Source organism: Quercus suber, unplaced genomic scaffold (genome assembly GCF_002906115.3).
Source record: "Quercus suber isolate HL8 unplaced genomic scaffold, Cork oak 2.0 scaffold_363, whole genome shotgun sequence".
Taxonomy (NCBI): domain Eukaryota; kingdom Viridiplantae; phylum Streptophyta; class Magnoliopsida; order Fagales; family Fagaceae; genus Quercus; species Quercus suber.
Genome location: NW_027069815.1, coordinates 547,946 through 574,293, shown reverse-complemented (window position 1 = coordinate 574,293; position 26,348 = coordinate 547,946). Strand labels below are relative to the sequence as shown.

At 34.0% G+C, this 26,348-nt stretch overlaps 1 protein-coding gene and 1 long non-coding RNA gene across 2 annotated transcripts; one reads left to right on the top strand and one right to left on the bottom strand.

Moving 5' to 3' along the window:
- Positions 1-11,762: 11,762 nt before the first annotated feature.
- LOC111985748 (probable amidase At4g34880) lies at positions 11,763-17,295 on the bottom strand. The gene is made up of 2 exons (XM_065760374.1): positions 16,448-17,295; positions 11,763-12,542 (listed from the first exon to the last, which is right to left on the bottom strand). The coding sequence occupies exons 1-2, from the start codon at positions 16,994-16,996 to the stop codon at positions 12,324-12,326; spliced, it is 768 nt and encodes a 255-aa protein (XP_065616446.1). The 5' UTR covers positions 16,997-17,295; the 3' UTR covers positions 11,763-12,323.
- LOC136061922 (uncharacterized) lies at positions 12,982-15,461 on the top strand. The gene is made up of 3 exons (XR_010623773.1): positions 12,982-13,532; positions 13,717-13,775; positions 15,141-15,461. It is a non-coding gene; the product is annotated as an uncharacterized LOC136061922 (long non-coding RNA).
- Positions 17,296-26,348: the final 9,053 nt, after the last annotated feature.

The following is a 26,348-nucleotide window of genomic DNA, read 5'->3' as shown; positions in this document are numbered from 1 at the left end:
CTACCATCGATTAAGGTTATCAACTTTGATTAAGTATAAAAACAGGGATTCGACTTCCAAATCTAGTCTCATAGGTGAGAATAGATGTTACTAGACTATTTAAGATTAGGCAGGTGTATAATACACAATAAAAAGGGTGTGTATGATAATATACCCGTATACTTAAGTACATGTTTTATTTTATTCTTCAAGTTGTTTGTTTATTATTTTTGCTTTTGGCATCCAATCGAGTTAAGAATTGCTAATATGGATTGTTATTATCGTGAATTATATATATATAGTGGATTGTCATTGAGTGAGTTTAAAATGGAAGGAATTTTTTATTCATGAAACAAATCAATATGTGTACAGTGGATTTGCAGCAATTCAATCCACCTCGTGATTCAAATGGAATCCGAAATTTTTAATGGATGTTGGATATAATTTTTCGCATTCTAGGTAATTTCTTTCAGTGGTTAGTGCTTTATCTCGTAGTGCACCTTTCCCTAACATGTGCCTTAAAATTCAATGTGCCTTAGAATTCAAACCATTAAAAAAGATTAGGCTATGGCCATCTAAGAATAATTTTTTGTTGACAAAACCCGAGCACAGATTAAAAGACTTATGGAATGTTTGGTTGGAGGTAAAATATAGAGGATGGGAAAAAAAAATTGAGAGAAAAGCGAAAAGAATATTTTAGTAGGCGTTTTGACAGAGGAGAGGAAAATAATTTGATGGGGCCCAGATATTTTTCATCTGGGCCCACCAAAACAAGATCAATCCAAATTGAAAAGAAAATAGAGAAGAAAAACAATTTTGTCCTTACTTACTAACACCTACTTCGTATGCTAATTTTTCCTCTCATCAGAATAGAATCTTCTTCTTCATTCATTCTTTGCCTGAGTTTTTTTGCTTTCATTACCTTTGCTTTTTTTTTTTTTTTTTTCTTTTTCAGCCCTCATTGGCCGAATGAGTACTCTTGCCTTTTGCTTCTTTCTTTTCTTTTGTCTTCAGCGTGTCCAACACACTTTGACTCACTTCTCATTAAGAGAAGTCAGACTTCTCACAAGTCATGGAGTGCCATGCTCATTAAATGAGCTCTTGAAAAACATGTGGGCTGGACCATGGTGCAATGCACCCAACAGTGATTGGCTCAAATGGAACCACAACCAAAAATAATAAAGGCGAAAATCACTTTTCGTCCCTAATTTTGGGTCAATTTTTTTTGGTCCCTAAATTGATTTCTTTGCAAATTTCATCCCTAAAATTTGAAAATCGTTTTTAAAATGGTCCCTGCCGTGAACCAACAATGGAACCCTCCTACGTGGCAGCGGAGTGCCTTATTGCTGACGTGTCGCTGACGTGGCCATTAAAATATTGTTAAAAATCATTATTTGGCATTTTTAAATACACATCAGCATTTTAATTTACTCAACCCTTAGAAAATAATAAATAGTCAGAATTAAATTAAAAAAAAAATAAATCTAATTTAATTAAAAAAAATTACTTATTATTATAATTTTCGTTTCATAAGAACATTACACTTGTTCTTCGTGTTCTTCCCTGCAAGNATGGCTGGTGGCGGTCGGGTTCTGGGTTTGTGTTCATTATCTGGGTTTTTGATGTGTGTTCACTTTTTGGGTTTATGTTCATAGAGGGATGGAGAGTTTAATAACATTGGGATTTTGGTTGCAACGTTTGTTGTCAATTTTTTTTTCTGGTCAATCTGGGTTTTTGCTATCATCTCAGGCTAAGATTTTGATACCGCTGGGTTTGTGTTTGTGTTTGATCTTTGTTTCTTTCTTTTTCTTTTTTTTCGTTTTTGTTGTTGAGATCTGAGTTTGAGTTATTGGTTGTTGGGTTTGTGTTCTTGTAATCTGGGTTGAGTTCTTCCTTGCTGGGTTTGATTGGGAAGAACACGAAGAACAAGTGTAATGTTCTTATGAAACGAAAATTAATAATAATAAGTAATTTTTTTTTAATTAAATTAGATTTAAGGTTTTTTTTTTTAATTTTAATTTCTTTTTTATATAAATTTTCTAACGTGGATTGAGTAAAAAAATTAAAATGCTGATGTGTATTTAAAAATGCCAAATAATGATTTTTAACAATATTTTAATGGCCACGTCAGCGACACGTCAGCAATAAGGGCACTTCGTCTGCCACGTAGGAGGGTTCCGTCTGTTGGTTCACGGCAGGGACCATTTTAAAAACGATTTTCAAATTTTAGGGATGAAATTTGCAAAGAAATCAATTTAGGGACCAAAATAAAAATTGACCCAAAATATAGGGACGAAAAGTGTATTTTCGCCTTTATTATTTTTGGTTGTGGTTCCATTTGAGCCAATCACTGTTGGGTGCATTGCACCATGGTCCAGCCCACATGTTTTTTCAAGAGCTCATTTAATGAGCATGGCACTCCATGACTTGTGAGAAGTCTGACTTCTCTTAATGAGAAGTGAGTCAAAGTGTGTTGGACACGCTGAAGACAAAAGAAAAGAAAGAAGCAAAAGGCAAGAGTACTCATTCGGCCAATGAGGGCTGAAAAAGGAGATTTTGGTTGAAGCAAAGTCAAAGTAAGTGGCTTGTATTTATTGTGACTTGATGTGAAGAGTGTGGAAGGAAGAAAAGAAGGAAAAGATGGAAAAATAAATAGGGAGGCCATTCGGCCAGTGAAGATGTGGAAAAAAAGAAGTGAAGTCCCAAAGTGTGAGGACTAAGTGCGTAAGTGATAGCAAGCAAAGAGAGAAGGGAAAAATAGAGAGAGTTAGAGAAAATACACAATGAGGAAGAGAGTAATGAGTAAAAAGAAAAAGAGAATTTTTTTTTTTTTTTTTACTTAAGTTGTATCTCTAAGTGTTGTAATCTCTATTTAATATAGTGAAATTATTCGTAGTTTGTCTCGTGGTTTTTCCCTTCAAGGAGGAAGGATTTCCATGTAAATATTTGTGTTATTGTATGGTTGTGCTTCCACTGTGCTTGCTGAAATTTATTCACAGTTATATAGAATTTTTCCCAACAATCACCACTCCATTTTTGAAAAAATATTTTTTGTTGAGAAACGTCAGCCACTATTCTTATCTTCTATTTAATCTTCTTTTCAATGTATTTTACTCTTTGTCATCACAGTTTATTGATATTTTTTACGATCATAGAGTGAAGTGTCCATGCTAATTTTTTTTAATAAAAATAATATTTTACGTTTTGTTTTATTAATAGGTATATAATTGTAAATCAATACCAACTTTATTTTCTATCCCCTTATTTTTCTTTTCAACAAAACAAATAAGTTTTCTATCTTTCTACTTTTCCATTCTCCCAACCAAACACAAATTAGATAACTAAATCTCTTCTATCTTCCAACTTTTCTATCATTTCCCTATTCTCTATCCTCCCACTTTTCCACCCTTCCAACCAAACAGACTCTTAGAGAGGTTTTGCTATGAGAATTGATGCCTTTTCAATTCAGTATATTTGGATGAGTTTATTTTGTTTATTAAATAATATTTTAAAAAGTTGTGCATTATGTTTTTTAGATGAAAAAAGAAAGAGAGAATCAACAATCAAATCACCAATAAAGTTTGAGCAAATGACATAGAAAATTAAGAGAAAACTTTGTATATGGGACATTGTTACATCTGAATATAATTTTTCAATTGAGATGAACTAGGGGCTAGGGCAAGCCAAAAGAATTAGAGGCGCAGCGTACAAGAAATTTAATTCTTTTTTTTTTTTTTTTTTAAATTGATTTGATTGCTAAACACAATTAGCTCTGAATATCATTAGACCTTAGGAACTACTTAGCCAACTCTTTAAAGTTACTAACCACTGGGTATATGTTACTTTATTGTTATATTACTACTAAGACACAAGATAAAAATTCTACTCTAGCCCAATTTAAGTGTATATGTGTGCGAAGCTCCCTCTTAGAGAGCTCCTTGACCACACCCACAGCACTACGACATTCTCAAGCACACCTACACATTACATACATTTGTCACAATCACATTAGAATGCTGATTTTAAAAATATCATAAAATACAACTTAGAAATGCAACAATCCTCCCTTTTAGTATTGCAAACTCCAATGCCCGACTTACCCACCCACAAGACTCTGAACATCTACTAATTACTAACTATACTACATTAATAGTAATGTACACATAATTGTACAAACAGTTAGAAATGCTTGATATACTTTAAAAATTATATACACTTAGAAATACAAACAGTTAGAAATGCTCCCCACGCCCCCCCCCCCCAAAAAAAAGAAGAAAAGAACCGGTCTAACAATATCAACCCTCCACTAATTGATACACGAGGCTCTTCAAATCAACCCTCCTCAAAACTTTGACTCTTTTTCATAAAATAAAATAAAAAATCAATCTTTTCACTCCCGTCAACTGAAAATTATGCTTAATATATCCCACAATTTTTTTTTTATTATTTTTTTTTAAGTCTTTCTCGTATTCTTCAAGTATTCCCGCAAAATTATTGAAAATGCGCAGTTCCATGTGAATCCGAGTAGAGAATCAAGGTGAATAACGATATCAAAAAACTCACCNATCATACTTCAAGCTTGAAATTCTACATGGTATCAGAGCCAATGGCTTCAACACCTAATACAGAGACTACTCAATCCACACACACAGCTTCAGCTTCCATTCAATCACCACTATATTACTCTCAAAATTATGTCTAATCTCATGTAAATCAAACTCGATTACAATAACTACATTCCATGGAAGCATCAACTGCTCACCATACTTGAAGCTTATCCTTAGTAACATATAGATGCACAGCACCAAAGCCATCACGTATGTACTTGATTCATCAGGAAACACAACTTCAGTTGTAATCCAGATTTCCAATCTTGGAGAATCAGGATAAGCAGCCCTTTCCCTGGATAAAGCTCAACTCTTACTCCACCAAGTGTTCTTCACTACTTTGTAGAATTTCAAGCTTGAGGTATGATCAACAATGGAGGATGAGCAAAGTAACTGAAAGAGAAAGAATCGAAAAGAGAGAGAGAGAAATAGCAAAGCAGAAGAGAAAAACAAAATGGAGAGAAAATGATTTCAATTTCAACAAGCTTAACATTGATACATTAGTTCCTATTCTATTTATAGTGTTAAGTATGATACAAGTAGAATCTTCCAGAATTACAACTGCTCATAACAAACTTATAACTGAATGCAGGTTTTACTCCGCAAATCCTGGAATAACAGCCTGGCTTGGATTGGCAGTTATTGCTGGAACTGAAACTAAAACCCAGAGCTTCAAGACCTTGCGTTCCCTGTGCACAGAGGCCTGCTAGAGGAGATGACCTTAAACGACACCGTTGAGCATTCTTATAATAACAGACATAAAACGATATCGTTCTAATAAACATCAACGACACCGTTTCTTCAGCTTCACTTATAACAACATCTGAAACGGCAACGTTTAGTTAAAGAGACGTTAGACTCAAAAACTAGCCGTTATATTTCTTCTTCTTCAATTTTCAATTTATGCTTCTGAGTCTCTGTGCTCTCTTTAACAGTAATCTCTATTTAATATAGTGAAATTATTTGTTGTAGTTTGTCTCGTGGTTTTTCCCTTCAAGGAGGAAGGGTTTCCATGTAAATATTTGTGTTATTGTATGGTTGTGCTTCCACTGTGCTTGCTGAAATTTATTCACAGTTATATAGAATTTTTCCCAACAATCACTACTCCATTTTTGAAAAAATATTTTTTGTTGAGAAACGTCAGCCACTGTTCTTATCTTCTATTTAATCTTCTTTTCAATGTATTTTACTCTTTGTCATCACAGTTTATTGATATTTTTTACGATCATAGAGTGAAGTGTCCATGCTAATTTTGTTTAATAAAAATAATATTTTACGTTTTGTTTTATTAATAGGTATATAATTGTAAATCAATACCAACTTTATTTTCTATCCCCCTATTTTTCTTTTCAACAAAACAAATAAGTTTTCTATCTTTCTACTTTTCCATTCTCCCAACCAAACACAAATTAGATAACTAAATCTCTTCTATCTTCCAACTTTTCTATCATTTCCCTATTCTCTATCCTCCCACTTTTCCACCCTTCCAACCAAACGGACTCTTAGAGAGGTTTTGCTATGAGAATTGATGCCTTTTCAATTCAGTATATTTGGATGAGTTTATTTTGTTTATTAAATAATATTTTAAAAAGTTGTGCATTATGTTTTTTAGATGAAAAAAGAAAGAGAGAATCAACAATCAAATCACCAATAAAGTTTGAGCAAATGACATAGAAAATTAAGAGAAAACTTTGTATATGGGACATTGTTACATCTGAATATAATTTTTCAATTGAGATGAACTAGGGGCTAGGGCAAGCCAAAAGAATTAGAGGCGCAGCGTACAAGAAATTTAATTGGTGAGTTTTTTGATATCGTTTATTCACCTTGATTCTCTACTCGGATTCACATGGAACTGCTGCATTTTCAATAATTTTGCGGGAATCACTTGAAGAATACGAGAAAGACTTAAAAAAAATAAAAATAAAAAAAATTGTGGGATATATCTAAGCATAATTTTCAGTTGACGGGAGTGAAAAGATTGATTTTTTATTTTATTTTATGAAAAAGAGTCAAAGTTTTGAGGAGGGTTGATTTTGAAGAGGCCTCGTGTATCAATTAGTGGAGGGTTGATATTGTTAGACCGGTTCTTTTCTTCTTCTTTTTTTGGGGGGGGGGGCGTGGGGAGCATTTCTAACTGTTTGTATTTCTAAGTGTATATAATTTTTTAAAGTATATCAAGCATTTCTAACTGTTTGTACAATTATGTGTACATTACTAATTAATTAGTAATGTAATATGTGTTCAACGGTGATGCATTAGTGAAAGAATGTGTCTAGTAGTGCTTGTGGGGTGTGGGGGTCAAGGGTCGGGGTTCAAGTCTCTAAGAGGGAGCTTCGCACACATATACACTTAATTGGGCTAGAGTAGAATTTTTATCTGTGTCTAGTAGTAATATAACAATAAAGTAACATATACCCAGTGGTTAGTAACTTTAAAGAGTTGGCTAAGTAGTTCCTAAGGTCTAATGATATTCAGAGCTAATTGTGTTTAGCAATCAAATCATTTAAAAAAAAAAAAAAAAAAAAAGAAGAGAGTAATTGTGTTTAACATGCAATCAAATCAATTAAAAATACAGAGGTACCGAGATAATAACTTATTATTAATCAAACAATAAAATTAGTTTATAAGGATGAGTTGAAGCTTGAAAACACAATGCAAGCGAAAATAGATAGAGACCCAGTGTATGCATGTTGTTCTTGAAAGTTCAAAATGCGTGTAAAGCACCTTTGAACGTTTAGATCCAAATTACAAATTATCAATTCAAGCTTATAATCAAACAATTAATGTGCGAAACATGAACATAAGCCAATGACAGAATTGATAACCACTACAAGAAAATGTATTTTAGTGACGAAAATTTTCGTCACTAAAAATCCAAATTTTCGTCACTACGAACCTTTAGTGACGAAATTGGACTTTTAGTGACGAAATTCGTTTCGTCGCTGTAGCCCGTCACTAAAGTCCTGGCGATTTTAGCGACGAAAAATTTCGTCACTAAAAGTCCAATTTGGTAATAAATAAAAAAACTTTTAGCGACGAAACGTTTCGTCACTAAATGTTTTCCTCGCTAAAAAGTATTTAGTGACGAAAATATTTCGTCACTAAAACCATTTCAGTTTATTAAATATATTTAGTAGCGAAAATTTCGTCACTAAAACTATTTTCGGGTACATATAGTGACGAAAATATTCGTCACTAAAACTATTTTTAAAAAAATCCATGCACATATAGTGACGAAATTGTTCATCACTAAACTATTTTTATAAATTTCACTATATTTAGTGACGAAATAATTCGTCACTAAAACAATTTTTTGTTGCCATATTTGTCACTAAAAATTCGTCACTAAACATATTTTCTGTTTTTATTATTTTCATGACGTTGATACTAACCTGCAACCTATCATTACATTATTCAAACCTAAATTTGATTAACAAATTATTTCACAACACATTTATAAAAAATCGATCCATACATTCCAAGTTAAAATTAAAACGAGTATCAAATTCAAACTCCTTCCATACAATAATTGTTTGCAACACATACAATAACTTAAAATGTTTTATAACAATACAAGAAATGTAGCATAATATATTAAAACTCCTAGAGCCAAAAGATGTCTCATATGTCTTCAAACAATGCCAAAAGTAATCCCCTAAAGCCACCAATAAGAATCTGCACAAATATAAAAATACTATTAATTAAATCGTAAAGTAAAACATTAACTATGTTATAAAAAAATTTCTAACAATTAGTTTCAAATGATACATAAAAAATGAAGTGTTACCTATAAGTGATTTAACTTGAGATGAACCACCCCATAGTTAAAACGTCATCATAACCTTGCTCCTCAAAAATTAAGAATATTCTTTTGGATTCATCTTGCTTAGCTCGTGCCTCTTGCTCCTTAGCTCGCGCCTCTTGCTCCTTAGCTGCTCTCTTCGTCCCTACTCTTGCTCTTTGAGCTCAAGTATCTCTTAGCAGATCCTATTTAAAATTATCAATGTTATAAAATTATACATTCTATGTACATTAAGTATAATCTCATAGTAAAGACAATGTGCAGTTGTAATTAAGTATGTTTATGTAATTACAGTCGTGCTAGTTACATAATATTACTCGTTAGGTTTTATGTGTTACATGTGACAAACACAATGTAATTATGAGATTAAAGTTTGGCCAAAAGCTTGTCAAGAGCTGCAAGTGAACTCAAACTCACTTGAGCGAAACCACGACTTACTGGAGTGGAACATTCAGAGTAGACAAAAAGTTTGCCGAGTCTTTCACTCAAAACTCACTCAAGCGAAATTGTTAGGTTTGCATTAGCTATTAACCTAGCTTTGTTAGGATCTTTAATCATTGTTGTAGTTGTAACTTTTTTTTTTTTTTTTTGTTGCTGAAATTGTTGTAGTTGTAGCTCATCATATGTATTCAATGCCCCCCTATCAATATCTAGCAACTGACTACGGTATCCAACTTTTATTATTCACACATCACTTGTGAACATGTGGATTTCTCATGGTTGGTGCTGCTGACTATTTGATACGATACCTTTTAGATTATGCACTTAAGCAAATTGTGTGTTCTTTAAAGTTCAAATCAAAGTAGTCAATATATTGTATCAAAGACTTTCGGTCTGATCAGGAGAATAAAATATATTGGTACTAGTCGTACTGTTTCAAAATTAGTACAATATATATACGTATACACACAAATCAACTTTTATATATATATATATATATATATATTTGTATATTTATGAACTAAAATATTTTGTTAAGGCCCAAGAATATTTAAAATCAATTAGTGCATTGTCTATGGTTGCTTAGATAAATAGAAGTGTACCTTTTAACCTTACTAGTTGCAAACTCTTGTGATACGTGAGAAAAATTGACGATTTATTTTTTTGTTAAGTGAAAAATGAAAATAGTCGATAAGAATTACAAGTATTAATCCCAAACAATTTTTAAAATAATGTGATTATTTTCTAATAAAGTAGAATTGATAAAATATATTATATTTCTAAATTTATGCAATTTTTATATGCTGTATCCGACATATATGCAGGGTACCTCACATAGAGGGGGGCCCCACAGTGTGTGGGGCCCGCCTCCCTGTGAGGTACCCGGCATATATGCTGGGTACAGCATATAACACCTCAAATTTATGTACTTATATTTGTTATTTGAAAGTGTTTTAAATTTGGTGAGTTTTGTTTTCCTTCAAGGACACATATTTCATTTTACATTCAATTATTATATAAGACAAGATATTTTGTATATAATGTAATGTGTGGTTGTAATTTGTTTCTAGTACTCCTTACAAACGGTTCGTTATCTATACATTTTGAATGGTGTAAAAAGCTAGTAGATGTAAGCATGGTTTTAAAAACTGGACCGGACCGGCCGTTCAACCGGGAACCAGACACTAATCCGGTCCGATTATTATTAAAAATCAAAAATAGAAGAAAAACCATTAAAAACCAGAAACCGCCGGTTTAACCGAGAAAACCGAAAAACCAGAAATCAGTACAGTCAAACCGGTTTTTAGCAGTTCTTCATTAAAACTATAGATGCTGTGTTTTTTTTTTAAAGAGAGAGAGAGAGAGAGAAAGAGAGATTTTGTTTCGGATTTGAGAGGAGAGATTTTGATTTTGAAAATGTTCTCAAGCTTGAAGTGGTGAAGCCTAAGACACCAACAGTGACTCCAAAAACATCAGATCTCCTATTTTTGTGTTGAGGAAGGAGCCCAAAAACGAAGCAAATTTTATATGATTTTATCCGTCCACACTCCGCACTCCATTTCAGCCTTTGTTTTCTGCTCTTGCACATACCCTTATTGATGAGAGAGACAGAGAGAGTGAGAGAATATTGAAGAGGGAAATCCGGAAATTAAACTTTAGCAAAAAGTGGATAGGAAAGAAACTTTTAAGTCCACAGAGTTGTTTGAAAGTTCGAACAAATGTGTGGTGGGTATGATATAAACGTGTAAGTGTAGGATAGGTGGGAAAAAAGTGTCAAGTGGGCAGTAATATTGTTACCCATTGGTAACTTTCTTTTGGTTATTTGACAAATTAAAAAATAACTAAAAATGGTTTGTAATTGTTACACTTTACCCTTTTATGGTTTTTTTTTTTTGAATTTTGAATTTTGTTAAGTGGTGTCCAAAAGTAGGTAAGTTAATATTTAATGTTTTACTATTATTAAATTTTTAGTTAAAATGACTAGTTATAAAATTATTTATTTATTTATTATTTATGACATCATCGGTTCAACCACTGGTTGGACCCCGTCGGACCATAAAACCGGTAAACACNAGAGAGAGAGAGAGAGAGAAAGAGAGATTTTGTTTCGGATTTGAGAGGAGAGATTTTGATTTTGAAAATGTTCTCAAGCTTGAAGGGGTGAAGCCTAAGACACCAACAGTGACTCCAAAAACATCAGATCTCCTATTTTTGTGTTGAGGAAGGAGCCCAAAAACGAAGCAAATTTTATATGATTTTATCCGTCCACACTCCGCACTCCATTTCAGCCTTTGTTTTCTGCTCTTGCACATACCCTTATTGATGAGAGAGACAGAGAGAGTGAGAGAATATTGAAGAGGGAAATCCGGAAATTAAACTTTAGCAAAAAGTGGATAGGAAAGAAACTTTTAAGTCCACAGAGTTGTTTGAAAGTTCGAACAAATGTGTGGTGGGTATGATATAAACGTGTAAGTGTAGGATAGGTGGGAAAAAAGTGTCAAGTGGGCAGTAATATTGTTACCCATTGGTAACTTTCTTTTGGTTATTTGACAAATTAAAAAATAACTAAAAATGGTTTGTAATTGTTACACTTTACCCTTTTATGGTTTTTTTTTTTTGAATTTTGAATTTTGTTAAGTGGTGTCCAAAAGTAGGTAAGTTAATATTTAATGTTTTACTATTATTAAATTTTTAGTTAAAATGACTAGTTATAAAATTATTTATTTATTTATTATTTATGACATCATCGGTTCAACCACTGGTTGGACCCCGTCGGACCATAAAACCGGTAAACACTCCCTATTTTAGTTCTTTCACAGTACCAGTTTTTAAAACCATGGATATAAGTAAATTTTCTAATATATATAAGTAAATTTTCATTTATATTAGAAAAAATAACATAAGAAAAATGGAATTTTATCAAGAATCTACCAACATTATGCTGAGAATGTGATATAATTTTCAATAAATCAGCTCATCTTTCTACACAAACATTTCCTCCAATGCATTGTTGGAGTAGACCGAATGGACCAAAGTAGATAAATGGACCAAGTGGACTGAATTGGACTAAATTAGACCGAGTAGACCAAACTGGACCAAATGAACTGATATGGACCAAAGTGGATCTAACTGGACCAAAGTGAAGTGAAGTGAACCGAATGGATTGAAGTAGACTAAATAGACTGAAATGGACCAAAATAGACCGAATGGATTGAAATGCTATGACGATATGGCTCAACATGAGCGTAGTAACAATAAATACTATGTTTTAGCTTTCACCTTTTACATATTATATAGATTGGAATTATATGACCAGTTAGAATTGAGCTTGTGGGTGAAAATTTTTAAAATTTTAGTTTCTCCTTTACTAACAGACTTATTTTTACAGCAACCACAAATTCCTTATTTATTTTAAGTGACTATTAGTGGCAGTGCAATGACCCCAATAAGCAAATAAAATATCTATTTTGATATCGAAGATTGTAATAAAGTTACCCAATAGTGTCCTGCCTAGGAGAGATTGGGACGACCCCAGAACGGCTTGTGAGACCAATTGTTGGTTTAATGCCCACAACTGAGTTAGAACTGGATGGGCAAATAATAGAGCCATCTGTCTCAGACCCCAAAGACACTGCCACCAAATTTGCAGCCACTGATATAGCTGATCCACTACTTGACCCACATGGATCTGCCGATAGAACATAGGGATTCTGCACACCATCACAAAACATTGATGTTAGCAGCTTGTACCTGTCTTTCTTTTTATAACATACTATCATGCACATCCAATGGTTAATTATTTCATCCAATTCTGGTTACATACCAAGAAAAATTGGCCAAATCCAGATTATATGATATTTTTGGATGAATATTTAAGTTCTAAATATGTTTCAAGTTTCAACGTTCTTATTCATACATTCTTTCTCCTATAACAATTTCAACGTTTTTAATATAACCCCTAAAACTATAACAAACAAGGGGGAAAAAAAGCTGCAGTTAAACTGTACATGCTACTGTTTACATAGCTCAAATCGACATAAGATGTGTACCGTGCAATATACATTCATTTAAGGTTAAAATTCAATTTAGGGTCCGTTTGTTTTGGTGGTAAATGATTTTAGGAAATCATTTACCACCTGACTTATGTGTTTGGAAGGCAAGGAAAATGCTAATTTCCGGAAAATATGGCTCCACTTTGACCATATTTTCCCCTTTGACCCGGAAATGGTTTTACGCTTTTATTTTACCTTCAAACCATTTCCGGGTCTCGCGCAAAAACGCACACAAGAGTAGACGCACAAAATAGAGCCTCTGAGAGAAATTGATTGGGAACGAAACAGAAGAAGAAAACACACAACAGAGAGAGCCAGAGAAATTGATTGAGAGAAATGAAAGAGAGAAAACGCCGGCGACATTGAGAGAGCCAAGAAACTTGAAGAAGACATCCTCCACGCCGAGACCATCTGAGGAAGAAGACACCGGAGCTTGACGCCGAGACCACGCCGAGAGAAGTCATCCTCCACCACTCATAACCGCGCAGTCCGATCCACCTCCGATTCGAGAAACCCAGACGTCACCGAGCCGATTTCGACGCCGTTCCACCACCACCACTCAACGGCGAGTCCGATCCACATCCCGATCTGAGAAACCCAGAGCTCACCTCGCCGATTTCAACGCCGATCCACCACCACCACTTAACGGTGAGTCCGATCGCAAATTTTTTTTTTTTTTTTGATTGAGTCCGATGGCATTATATATATATATATTTATTTATTTATTTATTTGTTTATTTATATATTTATTTACATAAATATATACATATTTATTTATAAATAAATATTTATATATTTATTTATATATTTAGATAAATATTTATATATTTAGGGTCTGTTATGGTGCCTAAGGAGAATGTGCCTAAAGTGCCTAAGGAGCTCAAGGGAATGGTAATTCACAATTTGTGTTTTTTTTTTTGGCTTTGTAATTTTGAATGTAGTTTGTAATTTGAGAGGGTTGTGAATTAGTGAAGAATGTGTGTTTATGTGATTAGTGCTTGATTGGAATTGAGAGCTTATATGTGATTTAGTGAGTATTGGATTGAATGCCCAATTGAAGTGAATTAAATTTTAGAGCTTGTATGGGATTTAGTGAATGCCCATTTGAAGAATTTTAAATTTTTGTTTAAATGTGATTTAGTGAGTGCCCAATGTGAAGGGCTTTAATGGTTTTAAGTGATTTAGTGAATGCCCACTTGAATTGAATTAAATTTGAGAGCTTTATATGTGATTTAGTGAGTGCCATTTNTATTTATTTATTTACATAAATATATACATATTTATTTATAAATAAATATTTATATATTATTTATATTTACATAAATATTTATATATTTATTTATAAATATTTATTTATCTTTTACACTTTTATGTAAACAATTTGTAGTTGAAACATATAAATTCAGACCATTAATGTGCTATGGTACTCTGTTATGGTGACCCAACCTCTTACTACACCCAATTGAATGTTTATGAAGTATGAAGGACAGTAAAAGTTGTTAGTTGTGTTAAGAAATTATACATTGATCATCAGCTCCTTTTGCAGGGGAATTCACATGTAATGCAATTGTAGGTGCATGGAAAGCTTGTGGACACTGTAGGTAACAAACTGTATTTCCAAATTCTTTTTTTTTTTTTTAGAATTTGACTAGTTGGGTTTTGTGTAAAATTGGATAGTTGGGTTTTGTGTATAAAGTTTTGGAGCTTGATATGTATACTTTGATGTAGCAAATGTTATTATGTTGCCTATTGGTTATGTAAGGATTTTGATGGTTCTTTTTAATGTGATTTAGCGAATGCTTGTTTGAAAAGATTTGAGGAGTGCGCTATTGAATGCTCACTTGAAGAACTATAATTTTCTATGTGATTTAGTGAACCCCCATATGAAGGTTTGAAATGAAATGTGACTTTTAGTGTATGCTTGCCTGAATTTGAATGGTGCTACATGATTTAGAGGACTCTATTATGAATTTGAAGAGTTAGTATTTAGTAAAGGCCATTTGGTAATTTAATGGCTTTGATTGCCCTTGCTTTTGTGGGTAGATTGATTGTGAGGAAAGAATTTATGTTGTCACATTACCTCCTATTTGGTTATTTTGTGTTCTGAATTCTGGTGGTGGCCTGTTAATTTTTTCAGCTATTCCTTCTCAATGCCATTCTGAAAAAGTGCTTATTCTTAGGCTATAGGTTATGCACTATGTTCTATCTAGTTTGCTGACATAGGGGCATTTTTTTTTTTTTTTTTTAAATTTGCAGGAAATGGGTTTGTTGGAGGTGAAGCATGGTTTGCTCCAGATGGCGGAAACCTTGGACTTTCTTCATAACAATGCACGTCTTATTCATCGGGCTTTCTCCATTTGGAATTCACTTTTGTTGTAGAACTAATATTGACCTACCCTTGTATTATATATGTAGTATTTTATATTATTGGGACAATAAAATTGCCCAAATTATGTATTTGAACTGTTTAGATACCACGAGTAGGTATCATTTTTGTACACCATGGAGGTGTAATGACAATGGTGAACGATTAATGTGACTGTTTTTATATTAATATTATGGGTATATTTATGGAAATCGATTTTTGTTGTTGAAGTGGATGATTATTTTTGTACTGTTACAGATATGTCTAGGCAATGCAGGTTCTTGAATTTGGATGATTAATGTTGATGTTGAAGTGGATGATTAGTTTTGTATTGTTACAGGTTTGTCTGGGTAATGCAGGAGCAGAAATTTGTAAGGAATTTCATATTTTCCGTAAAATGATCCACAAACCAAACATAGGAATTGATTTTTTTGTAAAAAATGAATTTCATTTTTCGTAAAATTTTTGACCGAACCAAACATGAGAATTGATTTTTTGTAAAATAAAAAGCATTTTCCGTAAAATATTTGACCGAACCAAACACTGGAATTGATTTTTCGTAAAACGATTTCCGAGACAGCCAAACAACTTGAATACATTTTCCTTTTCCGGAAAATAGCATTTCCGGAAAATATGTATTTTCCAGAAAATGTTTTACACGAACCAAACGCAGCCTTAGTACATTGATATTTACTTCAATTATCAAATTAGTCCTTAGGTCTAATTTTTGACAATTTAATAAGCCGCATTGTCAAAAATGAGTCAATCAAGTTCTTTCCAAATCTGTTAACAAATGAAGCCATTTAAATATCATTTATAGTTTAAAAATAATAATACTAATCAAACAACACCATTTATCAAATGACACAACTCATGTTTTCAGGGAAAAAAAGAGAGAATTGTATCAGTGATTTCAATTAAAAAAAGCAAAACAAAACAGCACCATTTGATAATATTGGACAAAATTGACGAAAAATAAACCTTTTAAAATAATTTAATAATTGAAGTAAAAGTTATTAGACTGAATGAACAAGAAGAACTCTATGGAGACACTAAATCACACCTAATTTCACGACATTCTTAGGTGCCAATTTGTGATCGGTGTACAGTAACTTCAATTTTTCACTAAATGGACACCGGGGACTGAACAATCCATACAATCTGACTATTACACATGGAATCAATGCAAGTCACGTACCTTTCCTTGGCCACCTCTGCCGCTCCAACCATTAGGTACATAGAACGACCTGAATTGAGACCACTCGCTTAAGCTAGCCTTTCCTATGATGATAGCCCCAGCTTTCCTCAGCTTGGTCACCACTCCAGCATCTCTAGGCACCACTGAGCCTAGCAGTGCATAAGAGCCAGCCGTAGTGTTCAGCTTATCCTTGGTTGCAATATTATCCTTGAGCAGAATAGGAATACCATGTAGCCCAGAGAGTGACCCAGGTGCTTTTGATTTGCGCTCGGAGTCGGCCTTATCAGCTAGGTGTAGTGCTTCTGGGTTCACCTCTATGACTCCCTTAAGGAGTGGGTTGAGTCTGTGTATTTGTTTTAGGTAGAACTCAACGAGTTGCCTTGAGGTGAGTTGGTTTTGCTTGAAAGCGAGTTGGATGTCATGTACAGTTGCTTCTTCTATTGAGAACCCATGGCCTGTAACAGTGCTGAGCGACCCAGAAGATAATATAGGTAGAAGAATAAGCAGTGATGAGAAGAGACAAAATTGTGGCTTTGAACTGGTAGCCATTGAAATAGTTAACTGATCAGTAGGTGAACGGTTTGGAGTTCAGAATTCCTATCATAAGTAACCTTTTTCGCGTGGACTAAAATGACTTGGGCGTGGACTAAAATGACTTGTTACGATTGAAGTAAAATTATTTTCATCCTAGTTTACCATTAACACAAGAAGGTATATTATCAGACTGCCTTATTAGATATTTTTTTCACAACATGCAGTACCCACATATGTTAAAGAGATGTCTTGTAAGATTGACTCATAATATAATTTTGGGTAAATTCCAAATAACTAGTTTGAGGTATTACCAAACACATCTAAGACAATTAAAAAGCAACCATTTTAGTCCTTAAATATAAACACCTTTATCATGCCGTTCATTCACTCCACCTAAAACAAAAGCTGCATAGCTTTTTTCCCATTTCCAAGAATGAATGTTAAAGGTACCCCGCACTCCTTTGTTCCCACTAGCCTAAATGCATTTTGCAAATTCTTTTTAGTGTTTTTCCTTTCATTTCCATAAAGATAAATTTCTTTACATACCAAAAACTATAAGTTAGAGAAAAAAATAAATCCAAGATTACATGCTAGAAGAGTCGAAATTACCAAGCAAAAGAGCCAAGTTGCTAAAAGAAGAACCTACAAAAGAAACCAGAACAAAAACTACATCAACAATTTTTCAAGTAATTAATACTTCTTCCATTACAAGAAGTTTAGCTATATTTTGTTATCAAGAACTAATTTGTACCTTTCTTCAAATTAAAACTTGAACAGAAGCCCTCTTTCTCTTTGCTCAATCCAAAATTTATTTTTGAGTGAGAGTTGAAATTCTAACTCCAATGAAGTCTAAAAAGAGCCATTGAGCCAACTGACTTGGGTTATTTTCTTCTAGTTTAGATTAAGAGCCCTTTGTTGCTCTTGGGAAGAGCAAAAATGATGAAAACATGTTGGACTCAAATGTGAGGATTTTGGCCTAGTAGGAATAGATGGTGTGGGGTACATTTTCTGAACTTGTTGCCTTGGAAATGAAAAAAAAAATAATAAAAAATAAAAGTGCAAATTTTGTTTTGTGTAGTGAACAAACGCCTTGTAACGGCGTTTGTCTTCTATGACTAAAATGGTTGCTTTTTAATTATCCTGGATGTGTTTGGTATTATCTCAAACCTCAAGGTAGTTATCTGGAATTTACCCTATAATTTTTATACTAATACTACATTTATTATACACTAATTACAACATATTATGTTAGTAATTGTAAAGAAAGTTGCAAAAAAATTTAATGTTTTTTCTTAGACTTATAGCTTTAATTAGTGGCGGAGCCAGAATTTTAGTTCAAAAGGGGCAAAATTAAAAAATATTATTTAAAGTGAAATTGATCTAAAAATATTAATTGATAATAATAACAAAATAAATTAATCATTATAAGAAAATAAATATATTTCATATCATTAAATTAAATTAAAAAAAAAAAAAAAAAAAAACCAATTCGCACTACAAAATCTACAACAAGAAGTTTAAAAATTGATGCGGTAAAAATGTGATTAGTGTTACTTAAACAATATATAATGAATAAGTGTTTGAAATTATTTTTTGTAATTGGTGACATACCAATTTGTAATATATAAGTAGTAAAATTTATAGTATCTCTTTCATCATTCAATAATAAAATACTGTAAAAAGTATCATTAATGGCGAACATGGTGAAAAAAAAAAATTAGAATAGAAAAAAGAAAAAAAAATTTGTGAAACAGTGTCAAACTTGGGACAAGACAAAAGCTACTTACAACACAAGTAAAATAGGTGAAAAAGTGATACGGTTTGATGTTTGAGAAAACTTTGTTTTTTTCTTTTTCGCATGTCAGAGTCACTTTCAAGTTTTAACCGAGTGGGAGTCCTTTTTTAGTTTTTTCTCTATGCCAATGAGTAACTACTTAAGAATTAAGATTACGGGTTTGTTTGGAATTTGCTTATTTTGATGAAACTGAAATTTTTTTACTGAAAGTACTGTAGATAAAGGTAAAAGTTAGCTGAAATAGTATAGTATGACTCATGAATAGTACTAAAAGTGCAGTAGGGTTCATAAATAGTAGCAAAAATAAGTTGAATAGTAAAATAAGCTAACTTTTTAGTTTGAAGCCAAACGGACACTACTATACATGAAATTTTTAAGAGTCAGGGGTAGGTGCCCCCCTCACCGCACCTCTAGCTCCACATTTGGCTATTTTTTTTTTTTTTTTTTTTTTACAAGATAAAATTCTACTCTAGCCTAATCTAAGTGTATATGTGTGTGAGGCTCCTTCATGAAGACTTGAACCCCGGCCTTTACCCTCCACACTCCACAAGCACTTTTACTTGTGGAGTGACAATCACACCAAGAGTGTGCAGTAGTCACCCCTGGCTATAATATACCATGTTTTCTTGCTCCAAACATCTAACTTTTAGTTTAATTAATTAATTTAGCCTATGTACAACTTTTAAAACTTTAATTACTATCTTACGGTATAATTGTACTTTTGCATTAGTTATTTTTTAAACCTAATAAGAAACTGATAAAAATAAACTTCTTAAATGAGCATGAGTATGGTATGTGATGAAATGGGTGCCATAGTAAGAAAGTTTTGGGGGCGAGCAAAAGCTGATGGAAACAACAAAGGCCTTGCTCTTAAATATTGTGAAGAACTTTGTCAGCTTTGTTGGTCAAATTTGGCTGGCTGTTGGTATCAGGGCCACACAAGCTTTTTGCTCAGATTCTTAAAGCAAAATTGCATGATTGCGAATTGGCTAAAAGGAGAATCAGCATCTTGGATATAGATGGGTGAAGAATAGTAAAGATGCTAAGGATTATGCTATTTGGTGGGGCATGCGACAAATGAATGTGTAGAATGACCCTTGGATAACTTTGATTTGGGTTTTAAAGTTTAAACCATGGCCTAATAAGGTAGCTTAGCAACTAGTGATGGTAGCAAATTTAATTGACTTAGCTAGAGGGTTCTAGGATGTGTCCAAATTAGATGGTTTGATAATGACTATTGATCTTGTATGACTATTAGACATGGCAAAATGGGCAGGTCGGGTCGGGTTGGAGTCGGATCAATTGGGTTGCAGGTCAAACAGGTTACAGATCAAAATGGATCATTTTAAGCGGGTTAAAAACATGCTTGGGTCAATCGGGTTGCGGGCCGGGTCAGGTTGACCCGTATTTTTCATATGAATTTTTTTATTTTTTATTTTTATAAAGAAAATAGCATATATTTGCCATTTGGAAAATTATGCAACAAATTACTTGATGTAAAATGCATTATTTTGAATTCACCACTTATATCAAGAATGAACTTAGTTAAACTTATTACTTATTCAATAATTTTAAAATTATACAAATCCTAACATTGCTATCTAAAACAAAATAATGCAAGGATAAGTAAAACAAATATACAAGTTTTATTTCTACACAATATCAACATTCCAAAATATAAAACAAAATTGCAAATGACTTATTGGATAACTCATTTGATAAAGAATAAAAACATATAAGAAATTTACAATCTTGAAAATTAATTTTATAATCTATTATCAATTGTGGTTGGTACTCTATTTCAATTTGAGATATACATTAAAGTTTGATTACTTACTTATTTATACATGGTTTCTTCTATGAATATCATATTATTGTTAAGCAACACACACTCTAGGAAATATCATAATTTATTTTGAAAAGCTGTTATTTTGGACATAAATTGTTAAAAAAATAGGTCTAAGCATTCATAATTTATGCTAATTTGATACTTTGGCTTCACTATTTTCACACTTGTGAATGTTTCTCTCACATGTCTACAATTTTAAATCTATGTTTTTAATTCCACTGTAACCAGATTATCTTGACATGTACTTTGTTATTTGATATCTAAAAATCTTTACTCATTACAAAATGCTTTACCATTTATCTTTCAATTAATTTGCATGCAGTTATGTAAATGTATCAAATGTTTCCTCAAAGCTTACAATAAACAATTAAACCAATATTGTCTTAATTTTACTAATTTTTTTACCCAAATTTTTTTTTAATGGTTCGGGTTCGGATCGGGTCGGGTTGACCGACAAAAAAATGGGTCGGGTCATAGGTCAACCCATTTTTGCTTCAGGTAAAAAAAAAAAAAGAAGGGTTCGAGTTGAGTATTTTTTAAGTCAGGTCGAGTTGGGTCAAAAAATTCTGACCCATTCTGCCATGTCTAATGATTGTGGCTGTAAGAGAATTGTCATTGCTAGATGAAAAGACAATGTTTGTGTTATGTCTCAAGTTCATGTGGAGCCAAATGGGAATCACATGCAATCAAGTGGTGAAATTGCATAAAGTGGCTAGAGATAAGAATTTAAGAAGATAAGGATATTGCCTCAATATTAGTTGTTATTTGCAGCAGATTAGTATCGTTTGAATTGTTTTTAATTGTTATTTGAATTATGAATTAGGACAAGGAGCTATCTTGCGATAGGACTCTGATAGATAGGATTTGGTTATCTCTTTTATTTGAATTCCAATCCATCTTGTATTTAAGAGTAATAAGTGAAATAAGAGGCAACATAATTTTAATCCCAAATATCTCTCTCTCTCCCTATAATTTCTAAGAGGGCAGTCGCCTTGAATACAACTAAGTTATCCATCAAATTGCAGTTTACTGCATTTGGTATCAGAGCCAAATGTCGACCAACCCACCACAAACACGATCAACCACCAATGACAATCGTGGCCTTGGAGGTTAGCACCCATTCTCTTCAACACCAGTTTGAGTCTTAAAAAGAGGAATTCACTACTTTGAAAGAAGGACTGGAGGCCTTTACCATCACCATTGCTAAAATGACCAAAGCTATAGAGGCAAAAGGTATTAAAATCGATGAGCCTAGCAACAACAGTGGCCTAGACATTAGTTCCATTATCCAAAATCATGAAACTGGAGAATGTTTTGGACAACAAAGTCATGGCACACATCATGGTAGTATACAGACCCAATTCTCATGCTTGGATTTTCCTCATTTTGATGGTGTAAGGTTGAATTTAATCAACCATCTAATTGGCTTTATTCCATGACCAATTTGCTTGTAATTTAGCACTTAGTAACCCTATATTTAGGTGGGAAAATTGTAAGGGTAGTGCGTGAGAAGATGTGAAGAAAAGCTCAAGAGTGTGCAAGAAAAACAGAGGTTCACAGTTAGGGCTCGCGGGTGGATCGCCACTGGCAAGCCGCCAAAAGCTGGCACGTGAGAGGCACACTGGGAAGCTGAAGGGTCGCGCCAGCTGTCACGCTATAGGACAAAAGTCCCAGGCTGGCCAGGCCGTTACGTCGCGACTTGAACTCGCGACTTGGACAAGCCGCGAAACCAAGTCGCCAATTTGCCCTATTTGGCAAAAACTGACGTTTTGCATTCCCTTCTCACCCTACTATATATACACCCTTATACCCATCATATTGAGAGAGCTTCCAGAGAGAATTTTGTGAGAGAAAACCCTAGAGAAAAACAAGATTGCCTCATCCTCAATCTTCATCTAAGAGACTCTACAAATTCCTCTACTCTCTTCCTCTCCATTGTCATACCTTTGAGAGGTTATTTACCAAACTCTTATCTTACCACACCCACGTCTGTGAGAAGGTCCATTTGGTGCTTAGGGAAGCAGTTTGGAAAGAAACCAATGGTGATTGGTTGATGCTATAGGCTATAGCGGAATCCGGTAAGCTAGAAAAGAAAAAGGTTCGGCGCAACCTCGTTGCAGCAGGAAGCTTAGAGGGCTTAAGTACCTGGGTAGATTAGGCTTGGAGGGTCTATTGGTGTTCATGTATCCCAACTATATTTTCTAGTGGATTATTGACTGCTTGGAGGGCGGCGGAGAGGTTTTACGCCGAGAGCTTCGGTTTCCTCTTTGATAACACATCAAGTGTTGTCCTTGTGTTTGCATTTCTCTTCCCTTTATCTTTACCATTTAATTACTATTGTGTGTGTGATTATTTATGGTTTAGATTGTTTCTCAATTCCGGTATAAGCTATTTATCATTTTCCGCACATACGTTGTTTGTTATATAGCTTGAATTGGTATTTTTGTATTTGGGGGTCTAAACGTTCAAGGGTGTTTCATACCCATATTGAACTTTCAATTGGTATCAAAGCGGATACACTTGTTGTGGTTTTAATACCTGAGTGTGATCCTTGACCCCTTGTTGAGATGGATAGGTCTTAATCTCTCATTGTTCCACCATTTTTTTATTGTAATAATTATGCTTTTTGGAAAGTCTGAATGAGGGCATTTTTATGCTCTATAGAAGATACCGTTTGGGATGCGGTTGAGATAGGTTGGACTAAACCAGAGGCTCCTAAGGCCAATTGGGATAAGGTAGCTCTTGCAGCAGTCAATGCTAATAGTAAAGATTTAAATACTATTTTCTGTGCTATGTCTCCTGATGAATTCCACAGGATATCTCACATGACTATAGCCAAGGAAGCTTGGGAAATTTTGGAGACAACTTATGAGGGGACTAAGAAGGTGAAGGACACAAAGCTCCAAATGCTTACCACTAAATTTGAAGAGCTCAAGATGGGTGAAGATGAATCGTTTGATTCATTCTATGGGAAGCTCAACGAAATTGTCATTACTAAACTCAATCTTGGTGAGAAGATTGAAGATACCAAGGTGGTGAGAGAAATTTTGAGGTCCTTGCCTGAAAGTTTTAGAGCAAAAGTCACAGCCATAGAGGAGAGTAAAGACTTGGATGAAATCAAGGTTCAAGAGCTGGTTGGTTCTCTACAAACATATGAGTTGTCCCTTCCTTCAGCGAAGAAGAGCAAATCCCTTGCTCTTAAGACAATTGATGAGAGGATAGTGTCTCATGACTCTTCGGAAGAGGATACGGTAGATAAAGATGTGGTGTATCTTGTAAAGAACTTCCAAAAATTCCTAAAGCTCAAAAATAGTGGAAAATTTGGTGACAAAGGAAAATTCCAGAGTGCCGGAAAAGAGAAGAAAGACTTCCGAAGAAAAGATGGTAAAGATTCCCAATCCTCACAAGGAATTAGATATTTTGAATGTAATGGGCATGGGCATTTTAAAAAGGAATGTCCAAATTACTTGAAGTCGAAGGGAAAGGCCTATGCCACTACTTTAAGTGATTCGGACTCATCAAATTCTGATTCTGACGAGAGCTGTGATGGAGAAGGAAATTTCTCCGCATTCATGACCATTGCTCATGTGGAATCCTCAGATGACTTGGATACACTTGTGAAGGACCTTGGTGAGCATTCTGATTTGGTGTCTATTGGAGTTGTTGAAGAATTGGAAGCTGAAGAGGATGAAGGTACATTGAGTATTCAAGAGAATTACACTTTACTCCTTGAGAAATCAGGTGAGTATGCAAGGGTTGCAAAGGCAGCTGTAAAGAAGATGAAAAGGGCTGAAGAGGACTACAAAAGTCTACTGGTTAGATATAAGGAGGCAAAGTGTGAGATTGAAGTACTTAATGGTGAGCTATCAGAAGCTTACACGAAGGTGAGGCTTCTCGAGCAAAAGGTAGTACAAGCTCATGCCAAGGTAGATAGGGTCTCCTCCAGGAAGCTAGATGATGTTATTTCATCTCAAAGTCATGCCTCAGACAAGTCCGGGTTGGGATATACCGGAGGGAGTAGCTCATCAGCCAAAGTCACCAAGGAAGTAAAGTTTGTGAAAACCAAAGAGACGGCTGTTGATAAGTCTACTCCAGAGATAGTTGAGGCTGAGAAGAAAAAGAATGTGGCTAATCAACGGATGTTTAACAAGTCTCGAAATCAATCTGAAGTCAGATTTGGAGTTAGAGGAAGATCTCTCCCAAGACAGCAGCAGGGTCCTAGAATAAACTATATTTGTCACTATTGCGGACTGCAAGGACACACTAGACCCAACTGTCAAAAGCTAAGAGCAGACAACAATGCGAGTGTACCTTGGTCACGAGGAAGAAGAAATGACTTGAGGTCTTGGGGTGGTGAGCAATCAAGGAGCCAAAACCGTGATTCCGGAATGACGGATGTGATGAAAATGATTGGCGCCTTCACCACTTGCTTGGAGAGCTTCAACAGGAGGTTTGAAAGTCCTAACTCTCGTACCCGATCCGTCAAGAATATCACCCCAAACGCATGTGACGTGTGGGTGACAAAGGGTATTCATGCATAAGCATTATAACATGTCCATGCATCAATTCTTCCTATGCTTTGTGGATATAATTGGTTATTTGCATTGTGTTTTTGAGTATCTGTTTAATTTGTGGTTTGTTTGTGTTTAAAATTCTTTTACATTTTTCTTGTTTTTGATCAATCTTCTACTGCTTTCGTGTCAAAAATCCAAAAACACATAAAAAGTTGAAAATCCAAAAAGTTTGATCACTTTGTTGAGTTTTGTCTCAAAGCATGTTTAGCCTTGTACCTTTGTACTAATGGCTTTGTGCATTTAACGAGCTTAGCTTATCTCTCATGCACTCATATCATTGTGAAAGAAATTCTGAAATCTATGTGATTGTTGTAAATAGATCTTCAACCTTGTCATGAATGATTAGTGAATGGTTTTGTTGATCTTGAGACATGCATAGACTCATGCCTATATATCTTCCCACCTTTTATTTTTTTTTTAAAGAGCTCTCTAAATGTAAATCTCCAAATGAAAAGAGATATAGAGCTGCAAAAACCTGTCGCACATACTAGTATTTGACTAGGAAAAAGGAAAAGCGACCAAAATAAAATGTATGAAAGATGCCCAAAAAGCCAAAGGCTAACTCATTAATTGAAATATCAAAAATTTCAAGCATCTATCTCACAATGAGAGTTTCTTTGCTCAAAAATGGCAAATGATATGTTGAATATGGAGCCAAATGAAAAGTTTCAAAGAATTGTTATCAAGTTCTTGTGGGAGGTCATATATGCATGCTTCTATAATTGAGATAGGTCACATTATCTAGTGCTAGTTGTGTATGCCTTGATTAAATTGATCATTGAAGCTTCACATTGAACTAAGGACTATCTCATTTTTGATATCCATACACAACACACAAGTCTATGTTCAATGAATGCCATACTCATTTGTGTGATTGTACTTGATTAAATGTGTTTTCACATGTTCAATGTTTGGTCAAACACAAAAAGATTTTTGAGTGTTTTGTTTTGTTTTTGGAAAGTACTTTGCTTTTACAAAAATGTAAAATTTTTTCAAAAACAGTGTTGCCCTGTTTTGGCGACTAAGTCGCGGGTTGGTCCAGTCGCATGTACCAGTCGTGAGCTCACTCAGAGATTTTTTGCGGCTTACTGGCGAGTCAATACTCTAGTCGCGAAAAAGACTTAGAAATTTTTTTCAAAATTTGAGTTT